The sequence below is a fragment of the Rhopalosiphum maidis genome, chromosome 2, assembly GCF_003676215.2.
Source record: "Rhopalosiphum maidis isolate BTI-1 chromosome 2, ASM367621v3, whole genome shotgun sequence".
Classification (NCBI taxonomy): Eukaryota; Metazoa; Arthropoda; class Insecta; order Hemiptera; family Aphididae; genus Rhopalosiphum; species Rhopalosiphum maidis.
This window is the reverse complement of record NC_040878.1, coordinates 66,016,741-66,031,218: the sequence shown is the minus strand read 5'-3', so window position 1 is coordinate 66,031,218 and position 14,478 is coordinate 66,016,741. Positions and strand designations below refer to the sequence as shown.

The following is a 14,478-nucleotide window of genomic DNA, read 5'->3' as shown; positions in this document are numbered from 1 at the left end:
AAACACAAGTTCAGTGACATGATTAATGATTATATTAATAGCTTTACACTCTTGCACTCAATAGTCAGTATTTGATCAATCGGGTACTATGCAGAAAAATAGCCCATTATCTATGCGGCCATGCAGTGGTGTGCCCAGGAATTTTCGAGGGGGGGGGGTCATATATGTTTTAAGAAAAGACCGGATTTAATTCCATTTAAAACACATAAAAACTGTATAATTATACCAAAAAATACATAAAAATTACATAATAAATTGCACTGTAAAAATAAAAGTCATATAAAAAAACTTTAAATTCTTAATTATAATTAAATTAATTTAAAAAAAAAATTGATGAATGTATTACTTTTTTGAATTAAAGTTAATAATTAAATATATTTCCAAATTATGTTCATTAAAATTAAATCTTTTATTACTTAAAATATGTTTGTACAAAGAAAAATATGTTCTACTACACCAATTATTTATTAGTGAAGATTAAAAAAACTCAATAATTTAGGCGTTATATCTAAATAAACATCTGCTTTACTCGATATGACTTCATAGTAAGATTTAATAGTTTTATATGTTATATCCTTTATTTTTTTTTCAATTATATACATATACATACAATCTATAGTTTTTTTCCGTTTAGACCAGGAATATTTGTTAAAATATCTTCAGCTTTTCTAAACCTATTCATATTTTAAGTAGCTCAATATTCGATTCTTCCATGCTTGTAAGATTAATGGATAACTCAGATAAGTGTAATTGTATAAATACTATAAACCACACTTGACTGCATGATATTGTACAAGTTGTTTCAGCTTTTTCACACTGATTGGGATTAACATCGTTTTATAAACATTTAATCACAATTAAAAAAATTTCAAAATTATTTGCATAGAAATTTGTAGCAATAACCATGTTTCCGACCTTGTAATAATAGGCTCAGGAATCGGGAGGTCAAGGTAAACCCGACATTTTTTTTCTGTATTTATTTATTCTCAATGGTATTACTTTTAAGAAAGCTTTGTTTTCCTAAAATAAACAAAATAAATTACATATGTATTTAAATTTTATATACTAAAATAATTACCATTGTTAAATAATCTATTTATGTTATAATAAATTTAGTTTAGTTAAGTATTTTGTTCATTCAAACACTATATTTAAAAAAAAAAATCCAAAAACGTGAAAAATTGCAAAAAATTGCATTATAAAATTAAGTAGGCAGATAATAAGAGAACATAAAGTATATAATTATAATAAAATGTATATATTATAATAAATATAATTTATATAAGCAATAACTTATTACTGATAATCAAAAGCAATGACTTTATAATAAGTAACAATTCTAATATCTAATAATTTGTTTTCCGAAAGTCAGAAAAAAAAGTCGATGGAGGGGTATATAACCCCTAACCCTCCCCCCCTGGGCATGCCACTGCAGCCATGCTACAATTTAAGTTTTAAATAGTCAATTTTAATATAAAAACAAATATTTTGAATCTTTGCCATTTTAGGACAGACATTGAACTTTTAAATTGATACAAACTGATAATCAATAATCATACAATTTTTAAAACAAGATGCTTATTCACCACCTGAATGTCTGTCAGTTAATCAGATTTTAAAGTGAATTAGCTTTTTGTAAAATTAATATAAAAAATTTTTCTCTGAAAAATCAAATTCACATTAAAAGGATGTTATACAAGTTATTTTTTATATTATTAAGGATTCTTATTTGATTGAAAATAAATTGTTTTGAATTTTTATGTATAAAAATACTTATTATGAAAGAGGAAAATATAATTCTAAAAAATAAAAAAAAACACACACATCATTGTAGAATCAAAATATTGTTCACTTAATCACTAGTGTAAACAATATATTAATGAATGTCGTATTGATGAATAAAAACCCAGGTGATGTATATGTCTCTAACCCCTCCTCTACATTGGAATTTAAAATCATTTTTATACTTAGCATGTATTTGCAGGCTATTGAAAATACTGTTTCATTAATTTTACATAATAAGTGATTTGTCTTAAGATCATTTGGGAACTACTTATTTGTAATCAAAGTGAATATTTTTTTCCCTCAATAATTTTTTATTTATTCTTTATATTGCTACTGTCAACTTCATTATTCATACCAACAGTCCTTTATCAAATTTTACAAAAAATCAAAACAAATTAATCATTTGCATAAAATAGTAAAAATATTTATTAATATAAAATAAAAATGCATATAATATTATAAATTTATAACAATAAGAATATTAATATATTTATCTTTATTTTATAACAATTCAATAATTTCATTTTCTTGAAAAAAATATCCTAAAATTAATTTATAAAATATAAGTTAAATGGTAATCAATAGGGCTTAGAAGTTGATGACTTAATATTTTTAACAAATACAACGTAATGAATTTTAAAGTCATAAAAATACCAAGATAAATAATACTTTTCCTAATTAGTTTAATAAATAAAATATTTACATTAAATAATAAAATAAAATAAATAATGTAATTCTATTTTTATGAAAAGATAATTTAATATTTATTTAGTCAAATGAATATTTTTTAAATATATTTAATGTATTGTAAAGTTCAATGTGTATCATAAACAAAAAAAAGTAATGAATAAAGTCGTGTGATTTGGTTAAAAATAATTTGAAATTACATAAATGACCTTAAAATATTAACAAACTAGAATATAATTTGTTATTTAGATTTGTGTATTATTAAAATACATTTTAAGCTAAGAAAGTATTGTTCAATGTTTCAAAAAAAAAAAAAATAAAAATAAATAAATAAATACATATTAAAATGAATAAGTCATTAACTTCGGAGCTTTTTTAATCAATAAAAATACTTATAATTTTTAATAATAAAGATAATAGTTAATAATTCAAAGAATTATATTCTTAAATAAATATTTAAAAAAGTTAATAATTAGTAAAACACCATTATAAGGTAAGCGGTAATCAATTTTATATAATATATAAAAAATACTAATAATTTGTTATTACAAAACTATTTCATTTGATTAAAATATCTTATATAAATAAATGTATTCTTAAAACTTTTAATGTTGTTAATACTTTTTGAGCGCTTAAATAATTTTTAATTCCCACAATAAAAATAAATGATTTGATACTTATTGTTTAATTGACAATTATTTATTTATAATAGGAAGTTTTTTAAGTGTAATATATGTATATATATATATATAAATAAACATAAGTATTGTTCTCGGTGTATATTCTACTATTTTAGGAATTCTTTAGAAAATACATAAATATTCAATTGTAGAGTAAAGTAGTTTTAACAAACCATATATTATTTATTGTATAAATTATTAGTATTTTTTAAAACAAAATCAAAAGAATTAAATGTAAACTTAACACGGTTCTGCCGTTATCGTAGATTTTTGAGGTTGTTGAGTCCATCCTTTCATATTTTCTTCATTGACAATTTTTTCTGCTTTCATCTGAAAAAATAATATTTATTATATATTAATTTAACAATTGTTACAAATCTTAATATACCAATAATAAACCACACACATTAAAACTATATTATAGATTTTCTTCCTTTATCATAGAGTGCTATGCTATCTTAAATCTTGCACTGAATGCACTTATTCTATGTTGTGTTTACAATCGAATTATTTTAGTTCCATATTAACCCTTCTTATTTTTCGTATCAAATCAATTATTAATTTTTTCAATCAATCAAATCACTTAATTCAATTTACTTAGTTCTTAGACAAATTGGAATTTGTAATAATAAAAATACTGATATTTAGGTAAATTAACATTCAACTTGGTTTACCTTCATTTACTTAATAACCTTGGGATGATTTTACCCCAATTTTATGTCGCAAAAGTACATAACCAATCTTTGGTTCAATCACTGGACAAAATTACTGACTAACTTTGCACTCAAAATTAAAAACATTGTTTTTAGTATCAAAAATGAAAATACTAATCTAATAGCTTAAATTTTCTTAGATTTTCTATCATTTAAATTAATCAATTATACTATATTTATACTATTACCCAATCATGCTAACAAATATAAGCTAAATGATTCCATTTTCTGTACACTACATTTCACTGAAAATATTTGTAACCTTCATTATACCCTATATGGTTGTCCTTTAAACAACAAATATCTAACTTAGTTTAATTCTCTAAAATTCCTTATTATTCCTCTAAACTTCTCCACCCTTAATACTAATTTTTTAATTATCATATAAGTTATTATTTTTATCACTTATTTTGTTTAATAATAATTGTATTGTTGTCTATTATAATATTTTGTATAATATAAATAATTAATTTTCAAGCTGTCATAATATATTATTGATAGCTAATTAAAGTAATAATAATAAAAAAATGTATTTATTGACTCTTTTATAACAGAACACTTAATATTCTTTAACATAACCATTAGTTAAAGCAATGTTTGGATATAAGGAGAGATATTGAGTGTTCCTAAAAATAAATCATTCAGTAAATTTTATAATTTTATATAAACTAACTTTCAATAACTTTCTTTTGTATACAATTTTAATTAAAATTACCATTCCAATTCTTCATTTGTACAGTAATTATGTTTTCTAATTTTAAATAATCATAAATAGTTTTATAAAGTATAAATATTTTCAACGTGAGAAATGTACTAAATATTTTGAATTAATTAATTAATTTATAAAATTTAGATTTATCTAAAAATAGCTGGATTTTTCCACTATGTATGGATTCTGATAATACATGAATTATTTCTTAAAACATGTTATAAATCAGTTCAAATTTGGGATTATTTTTTGCTCTATGATCGTAATTGTTGAGTAATAATGTAACTTATACATTTAATTTAGTTAATTTGAAAATCAATAGTTTTTAAGTCTATGAATTCTGAAATATATCTATATTTTCAATAAAATTATCATATTTAATAGATTTTTAAACATATTCTGTATACTTTGTCACATAAAAGGTTAAACTAGGATGGGCTTTGCGCACAACAACAGCAATGGAAATGTTATTTTACTACTACTAAAACCACTTAGCTTGAATTTTTTAAGAGATTTAAATGGAATGCCACAAATAGGAAAGGGTTTTTCGGATAAGTCTCTAGAGAAATAACTTTACTTATTTGTACTACATACAAACTTGTATAAATCTAACATAAATAATAAAATTTCTGTGAAATCTAGTAATAATGTTAAATTATTTTTAAATTGATAGCACTTACTTCTTGCATTATGTTGTTGTGATAATTTATTTCAAATTGATATTTAGGTGTAGTGATACCAAAAAAATTAGCCAAAGATTCCCCGAGGTAATCAACTGTATTCAATGCACTAGAACCAATTACTGCTGATTTTGTAAGTAACCATGATGGCCAATTATTAGTCTATAATTTTAATTTTCAAAATTATATATAAATATTAAACACTGCTAAAACAATAATACTAACAGATTCATTAGAATCAGTTTTTGATTCTCCTCTCAGTAAATCTGTTTCATCAGTTCCTGCAGTTTCAACACACCCATCACTAAAATATGTTTTACATGGTTCAATTTGTATATTGATGTCTTCCATGTCGACAAATGGTTTCTCCTAAAATAAGAAAATCACAAAAATACTTTACAATTAACAAATCAAAGTAATAAAAAAACCTTTAACAATATTGGTTTTGATGACATTGTTCAAGTGGTATTAAAGTGTTTGACAAGCACAGACATGCACACTTCTTTGAACTGACCTTGTAAGCCCGAGAAATCGATATAATTTGCTTATATTATTCAGAATATTCAGAAGAAAATTCAAGTCTTCTAAATATGATTATATATTTATAAATACACTGTTACTGCTACTACTACTACTACAACTGTAGTATATTTTTCAAAAATGTCACGCAATCACCTAAAAAAAAAAAAATTACTACATAACAATACAACATTTAACGAATACGATAACCAAATTAAATCTATAGTTATTCATGTTATTGTTATGTTATCACTTATCAGACTATAGTCTATTCTGTGTTGTTCTGTCGTTTTCATAGACCTATAAATTATAGGTCTATGGTAGTTTAGTTGTTCTTATCAATACCGCTAGAGTTCAGTTACTTTGATTGGAATCGCCAAAAGCTAGATAGTTGAAAACAAAATTTTGAATATTAATTATAATAATTATATTATTAATATTTAATAATTAATATAATATTATTAAGTTAAAAACACCATTATGTCATAGACCTTCAAAGTATAATATGTTTTTATTTTTATTTTTTGTATTTTAGTAAGTTTTTTAGTTATTGCATATGTTATGTTTACTTATTAGTAACTATAGAATAAAAGTGTATAATAATTAAGGTGGGTGTGCTTACACGGCTCCTCAAAGGCCTATGGATTAAACTATTTTATTTTATTTTTTGTATTTTTAATAAGAGACATTTTTATAATAAAAATATTTTAGAATAATCAATTAAATCTATAGATGGAGTCTGCAGAGTGGCATGAGACCGTTTTTGTGATTGGTAAGAGAACAAATGCTGGAACATTTGATAATGAAAATTGCAAAGTGTTTGATAAAAACGGTTATTGTTGGATTGTTGAGCAAGAGTTTTGCAAAAGATTAGAATTATTTGAAGATCCATGTAAATGGGATCAAGTAGGTATATACCTAATTAATAAGTGATAATATTGTACAATATGCTTAGGTATATACTTAGTAGTGTAACTAAGTAGGATCAGTGGGTACTGGGTATGGGCAACGGGTGCACCCAGCCCCGTTTGCTTAGGGGGTATGAATTAATACAATGTTTTTCTTTTAATAATACATTTATAGTAAACTATTATTTTAATTTTTAATAATTCAAAATTATTATACAGTTTTGAATTAATAAAAGATAAAATATGCAACAATATTTTTAAAAAATGTATAAAATAATTTTGATAAGATGAATTGCTAAAAAATTGCTAGAATTTCACTCTCTTCTCTTAAACAGTCAGACCCCTCTAAATAACGTCTGGATAAGGGATTGCAGTTGAAGATTTCACTCACAAGCCCAAATTTTTAAGTTACATTACTGTATATAGTTGATTGATTCGTTCAAAAAATATATAATTGATTTATTTATATATATAAAGAATAATAATAATATTAATATTAAACTGGCAAAAAATAGGATAATCTCCTAGAGTATAATACAAGTTAACTTTCAATATAGGTATTGTAATATAATAATTATTATTTTTTAAATACATTAAAATAGTTTTAATAAATAATATGTTAGGTAATAGGTATATATTATATTAAACTGACACGTGGTTTCAATTAATTGCTTTTAAAGATAATTTTAATTTTGATTTAATAAATAATCAACTACTTTTTAGACATATATTAAAATTAAATTTATATTTAAAATAATTATGTTAAAAGGACGTTATACCCGCATGTGTTGTCTCTGTCTTACTAATGTATGTAAATTTACTCTAATATTAAAGCTAACATCACAAAATGTGTTTTACTGAACGAAAATTTGCTATGATCTACATTAGTAAGACAGAGACAACACATGCGAGTATAACATCCTCTTAATACTGTTGTTATTTACTAATAGTTTCCTTATTTTGATTTACATGGTAAATTTTGACATATCAATGTTAGAATAGTACAGTATTACAATTATTGGTATTTATAAAAATAAAAGATTATAGTGATGTTATATTTGATTTAGGTGCAAGTTCAAACTTGGATGAAATGGGTTAAAAATGAATACAACTTAACTAATTTAAATATTACTGAATTAACAATAAATGGAAAACAGTTAACGTCAGACAATTTTAGTTGGAATATTGCTGGTTTAGAGAAAAAGTCTTCAAATGATGATTTTTGGACACACATTTGTCTGCTCAAAACTATGCACAAAGTATATATTAAACAAAATGATGAAGAATGTATCGATATATGTGTAATTCTAAACTTTAAAAATAAAATGTATTTAAATTCTGACTTTAATAATGGTGTAGAAATTTGGCAATTTCTACTAAATTTACTAACAGATAGTGAATATCAAAATGTGATTGAATGGGTCAATAATGAAGGAACATTCAAAATAATAAAACCAAATACTATAAGTATCATGTGGGGTTTAGTTAAAAAGAATTGGAAAATGAACTATAATAAAATGGCTGCAGCATTAAGATACCATTATGGAAAAGGCATTATAGAACGTGCCAAGGGAAAACATGTTTATAAATTTGCTGGTGATATAAAAACTATGATTGGTTATAATCCTATGGATATGAAGAGTATGTTTCAACAAGAATCTAATTAAGGTATCTAATAATTGTATTGTATTACAAATTATAATACCTATGCTGATTCTCATTAAAAATTTGATTAATTTAATGGTTTGCTGAAAATTGAATGGACTGATCATGGACCACTAAATTATGTTGAAAGAACTACTAGCTACTAGCTCATGATTGATTTATTAAATGTTTAGTGATTCTTTAAGCTTAAGCTAACTGGCATCAGTCTTGTAATTGCATTATATATTTCAATCAAAGTAGTCATCAACAGTATCCTACTATGAGCTCCTCTACATTTTACTGAAGTTGCAACATCAGCTTACAAAAATCTTATTTGTGTAAATCAATTATAATTTGTATACAAATAATTACTTCATCCAAAACATAGTTGTTATGATTTATATTTTTATAATTTTTTTACTTAATTGTATTCAAATATATTTTATTTACGTAATTATAATTTCATGTTTTAAAAAATCTATTTTACTTTTATTTCAGATTAAAAAATTGAGTTGAATAAGTTAAAGTATTAAATGTACCTATTTGTAAGATTCTTATTAATGGGGAAATGGTTTTAATAAAATGTTGACCTTAAAAAATACAAAAATTATAATATTTTATTTTAAAATATGATAGATCCCAATCTATATTTTACATTCTCTCAGTAGTCGGTATTGAACATGGATAATTTTTTAAGCTTTTGATTTATATTTATTATTTATTAGTTGTTATGTATAGTGATCTAAAGATAATTAAATATTTTTTATTGAAGTGCGTGTAAATTATATTAACAAATTTTAAATTTTAATTGAATAATTATGGTGCTACCATAATTACCATTTTACTATTTATATTTTTGAAAGCTATAATATTTGGTACCAACAATTTTTAATAGTTTTATAAGCTAGGAAACCATTTGATTCATGTATTAAATTTAAATTTATGAACCTACTTTATACATTAGATGTAATATAAAAAATAATTACTGTTATTTTAATAGTTCTTAAAATATTTATTTTATTTTTTATTTCATGATATTACCATAATTTTAAGTAATATAAATATTATTTAACTATAATAATTTATAAATAACCTTTATTGATTTAATTGTAATACAAATCTTTCATACATACTCAGTGACGTGGCCAAGCATGTAATCGAGAGGTGACCTCTTCTGAGTTTTTTAAGGAATGGGTGGGTGCTGGGTGGGTAATTTTTAATAGATATTAATTTAATATTTATAACGACAGTTAGTTTAAAATATGAAATAAATGCTTTGGTAGGAGTTTTGGGGGATGGATGGAATACTAAATTAGCCTTTATTTAGTGTTAAGTTCAGCATGCCACTATTTATGTTATACCATAATTGATGTAGTTAGGCAATTCAACTTATTCAAGAACTAAGATACATTAATTTACATTAGTATATGAAATGTTTGTAACAAATACAATTAAAGCTGATGTTCTTATTTATTTGAAATTAATATTTTATTGGTAATTGATAAGGTAGGTTAAAATAATATTATAAAAATGAGAATGTATGCAACCACTTAGCTGTACAGTATACAATTTAAACTTAAAATGTGTACAAAAAAATCTGTGTTTAAATATTTATTAGATTGTTTAGTTACTATATGAACTACTCATCTGCAGCTTTTTATTAAATTGTGTCAATCCTTAACCTTAAAAATTGAACATTTTATATATTTTTAAAACAAATTTTTAGGATTTTTAACAAAAAAATATCTATAATGTAATATTACATAAAATTTCTCTTTTTCCTTAATCCCTCCCCCCGACTATTTTGTAAATAACTTGATATTTTTGTATTTTACCCCACCCCCTCAAAAAATAGCATTAATTTTTTACCAAAAACTACCCAAATAGTTAAACATTGGAGCATTTTTGGTTTTTACTGACTTTAAAGGTGGTGACAGACAAAAAATACTTTCATCAGTTTGCTCAGAATTTAAAATTTTAATAATAAATAAATTTAAATATTTAATAAATAATCATGTATCTAGCCATTTAGAATAATGACTTATCCTTTGGTGCAAACCATAGACCTATTATAGGTCTATGGTGCAAGTGCTGAAAGGGCTACATCAGCCTTCCCAAAAATTTCAGAAAAGTTCAACAATTCTATTATAGTCTAACAAAAAGTAGTTTATAAATATGCATAAGTTGCTGTAAAATTTTAAAATTCTATGTATAATGTATACATGGTGATAGTAACGTCATACCCAGGCACGTTACATGGGTGGGATTGGGGGTTCTCCTCCCCCCAGAAATATATTTTTGTGTGTGTGTGTTTGACTATACCACACTAATATGGAGGTTCCTATAGTTAAGCCTCTCATGTATAACAAAACATTTACCTAATTACTAATTAGTTAAACATAGGTTACTGTGATTAAGTATTATAGGTACAGGTATAGGTAGGTTCCTATTAGCTATTATAGCAATCAATTTGATTTTGTGAAAATTCAAATTTAAAAAAATATATGGGTGCTCTAATTTTTTTATTAATATTTTTATTGCAACATGGATATTAATAAGTTCTTGTACAAAATCATTTTTACTAAAATATTTAGTCTTACTAATAAAAACAGTATACTATTAGTTGCTTATAAGCTACCTATTAGCTAACTAATAAACCTAACTAAATTATATATCTACCTTTAATAAAAAAAAAACATTTTACAATTTATAATTTCAAGTAGGTAGATAAATATAACTTTCGAGTTGGAAACCATAACGACCAATATGTAATTTATCATTATAAAAGTTAATTCTTATTACTTTTTGTAATAATTTGTATTTATTTTGCTGTTGTACTTGACATTTGTTTGATTAACTACAACATGAGTATCTTTAATTCATCTTTATCTGACAGTTATCTATCGAGGTTAATTTTCGATGAAATTGAACTAAAAAACAACGTTAATCAATACATCAAAAATATGAAGATGTTTGAATGGTCTTGTAACTTTAATCGTATTTTTATTAGTCCAGGGAACTCGTTTAATATAAAATATTTCATTAAGGTACCTATTTAAAACAAAATGTAGATATGCTATTAGGTATATTATAATTATTAAAATATAAATGTTAGTATAAGAAGTATCTTCGATAATTATTACCTACCTATATTAAATCTTTAGTTTTTATCGTCAAAGTTTGCTAAAAATAACCGGATGTCAAGAGCACGTGTCCTCTTATCCAGCTCGAATAAAGTAAATCAACTAATATCCGAAGAATCGCAATCTAATGTTTTAGGGTCTCAATATCCTACCATTATAAATGAATTAAAAGTGGAAGAAAATGATGAATTTGTTGTTGATGATATTATTGATAGGTTAACAGGCGTAGAATTTTTTAGGTGAATTTTAATGTATTAAATATATAAATAGTTAGGTATATAATAGACTTATATAAAAACAACAATATTGTATAATTGAATTACTTATTATTATTATTTTATTAAATTTAAATAATAAAATATACGGTTTTAGATTATTAAATATAGAACCGAGTAAACGATTGGAAACAATAATGTATAACTACTATGTGCTTAATAAAACTTTAGAAGATGTATCGTTCGAAAAATTAGATAAATTGAGCAATGAAGAAATAGAAACAGAAGTTCCATATGAAATATACATCGAAAAAGTAGAAGATAAATCGCTAAATTTTAAAGTAATGTATTAGACTATAGTATAATAATTAATAAAAAATACTATTAATAACATATCTATGTCCTATGCTACCTAATTAATAAAGTTTTGAGAACATAGATTCACGTTATTTTTGATATTTGTGTTAAAATTAGAATGAAGTTGTAAGTACAGTTAACAGTTCTGACCTTTTGAAGTTACTAAAAACCTGTGGTATAATAGTAATTGACATATCCAGAGATATTGCGGAATTATCTAAAGGAAAAGAAATATTTAGATCATTAAAAAGAGAAATCGTTAAGTTTAGAGGTATGGAAAAAACTCATGGGTCAAAAAATAAAAAGAAGATAGTGGTAATATCGACTGTGATGACTTGGGCAGGTGTCAATAAAAAAGCAAGTGAAATATAAATATATTTATTATTTATATATAATAACAAATGAAATAAATAATATTAATTATTAATTATAATATTTATAATATAACAAATTGTTAATTAAAAAAGATTCATGTGAGCGAGAATGATGCGAATAATAGAGTTCCAAATCCGGAATATGTGGAACATTATGAATTTGAACTTGAAGTGTTAGCTGTCAATGAAACACAAGGAGTAAATATTTTATTTTGCATTGATAAAATATAATAGGCACTGAATACTAATCTTGTTATTTCATTGTACTAATAAAATGAATTATTTTTTGTTATTAGTTAAAAGAACAGTTAAAGACAATAATCATTTGGTCTGGTCTTACATATGGATTCGAACAAGATTTGTTACAATTTGCGTTCGACTCGGCTTGTAAAACTACCGATTTATTTCCAATACCGAATAGCCAAAATCACGTACCTGTAATACACGTTGAAAATTTGGCTAGGTTCAGACATCTATTTATAAAAAACTTAATTACTGTGAATTTCTGTACTTAATAATATTGTATCTATCACCTTATGTTAATATTGTTAGACTCTTACATAAAATAATTTCTGAAGATCAGACGCCAGAGTATCATTATATTTTTGCTGTTGAAAGTCCAATAAATACGTTAAAACAAATCATCACTGTAAGTATCCGATTAGAGACTAGGCTATTCAGGTATAATAAATAATTTCATAAGTTCGTAATTTGAATAATATTTTCCCAGGCTCTTGCTAAGTCATGCGACGTAGCTATTTCAACGGCTGTGTCATTAAATACATTTATTAATAAATATGAACTCAAGGTGAGCAAAAAATTTTAGTTGTAAGATTAAATACTTGTATAAAAGTTATATTTCGAAATTATTATAGGGCATACATAAACAAATTTTGTCAGTCGATATTAAAATCAATTCCAGCATTAACCAATTATGGCCCAATTTCGAGTGGTACAACAATAAATCATCGATGCTGAATTCAATGAAATATTTAGTTGAAACATACAAAAGAGCTCATAATATTAAAGTGCATTTTTTCAAAGCATTTTTCAGAATGCATATTTCATATTATAGACCAGAGTAGAGATAAACATATATTTTTTTGTGTATAGAGTATCAAGTTAATTATACTCGGTCCACCGGCTTCTGGTAAGACTAAACTCGCGCTTCAACTTGCCCAGTTTTATGGTTTAATCTACCTAGAACCCAAAACGATAACTCAAGACTATATCAATGGAATTGTAAGTTTGAAATTATTTATTTTTAATAAACAATGTATGCGATGCATTAATGGTGTCAATGTATTTTCTGAAGAGAGAAGAAATAAGCTCACTGTACCATAAAAGTCAATATGACGACGATTTAGTAGATGATGCCGATAAACAAACTGAAATTAATTCTATTATAACTGATAAAATATCAGAATTAAATAAAAAGCTATCAATTTTATATTCATCTATGGATGCCAATAATGATATATTGGAAGATATTCATTTAATTCCGTAAGTTTATTTTTTACATTTTTCTTAAGTATAAAGTAGATATATATCAGGGGTGGCCAACATGAATGGTTTCGCGGATCGCATGTCTAAGTATAATGATATCAAGAGCCAACATTAAAAATAATAATAATATAATAACTTATTACATATATACTATATACTAATGAAAACCCATCAATGGATATTGAATTTGCACCATCTGATATATCAATAAATATGAAATATGCCCCATTAACCTCGGTTGACGTGGAAAACGCTCTTTCAGCCGATACAAATCAATTTTAAGACCTAACCGTTGCACATTTAAATTTGAAAATCTCCAAATGTAGGTACATTATTTCAAAATTGTTCAAAGACTACTGCAATGAAGATGAATAAATAAAATTACAAAAAATAAATATGTTCTATATCAGAATTCTATATCTATATTACTTTTTTTAAATGATTAAAAATTAATTAAAAATACATATTTTTTGTTGTTAAATATTTCATGATTTTTAATACACAGTTTGGCAAAAATAACAATATAAATATTTAAATATTTTGACTTTTTTACATAAA

The 14,478-nt window shown here is 23.9% G+C and overlaps 3 protein-coding genes across 6 annotated transcripts; 2 read left to right on the top strand and 1 right to left on the bottom strand.

The window, feature by feature from the left end:
• Positions 1 to 3,298: 3,298 nt before the first annotated feature.
• On the bottom strand, positions 3,299 to 5,987 carry LOC113553999 (protein FAM177B-like). 2 transcript variants are annotated; one of them, XM_026957623.1, is made up of 4 exons: positions 5,683 to 5,987; positions 5,480 to 5,623; positions 5,255 to 5,416; positions 3,299 to 3,482 (listed from the first exon to the last, which is right to left on the bottom strand). In XM_026957623.1, exons 1-4 carry the CDS (start codon positions 5,707 to 5,709, stop codon positions 3,393 to 3,395), a joined length of 423 nt encoding a protein of 140 aa, XP_026813424.1. In that variant the 5' UTR covers positions 5,710 to 5,987; the 3' UTR covers positions 3,299 to 3,392. The 2 variants fall into 2 exon arrangements, with proteins under 2 accessions (XP_026813424.1, XP_026813425.1); XM_026957624.1 differs by having other exon boundaries at positions 5,769 to 5,979.
• Positions 5,988 to 6,183: 196 nt separating this feature from the next.
• On the top strand, positions 6,184 to 8,710 carry LOC113554052 (DNA-binding protein Ets97D-like). 3 transcript variants are annotated; one of them, XM_026957727.1, is made up of 3 exons: positions 6,184 to 6,307; positions 6,506 to 6,679; positions 7,749 to 8,710. In XM_026957727.1, the coding sequence occupies exons 2-3, from the start codon at positions 6,506 to 6,508 to the stop codon at positions 8,346 to 8,348; spliced, it is 774 nt and encodes a 257-aa protein (XP_026813528.1). In that variant the 5' UTR covers positions 6,184 to 6,307; the 3' UTR covers positions 8,349 to 8,710. The 3 variants fall into 3 exon arrangements, with proteins under 3 accessions (XP_026813528.1, XP_026813527.1, XP_026813526.1); XM_026957726.1 differs by having other exon boundaries at positions 6,247 to 6,381; positions 6,485 to 6,679; XM_026957725.1 differs by having other exon boundaries at positions 6,251 to 6,381.
• Positions 8,711 to 11,189: 2,479 nt separating this feature from the next.
• LOC113552544 (adenylate kinase 7-like) lies at positions 11,190 to 13,758 on the top strand. The gene is made up of 8 exons (XM_026955405.1): positions 11,190 to 11,372; positions 11,490 to 11,707; positions 11,841 to 12,024; positions 12,711 to 12,877; positions 12,967 to 13,063; positions 13,145 to 13,222; positions 13,290 to 13,442; positions 13,528 to 13,758. Exons 1-8 carry the CDS (start codon positions 11,190 to 11,192, stop codon positions 13,756 to 13,758), a joined length of 1,311 nt encoding a protein of 436 aa, XP_026811206.1.
• The last annotated feature ends 720 nt before the right edge of the window (positions 13,759 to 14,478 follow it).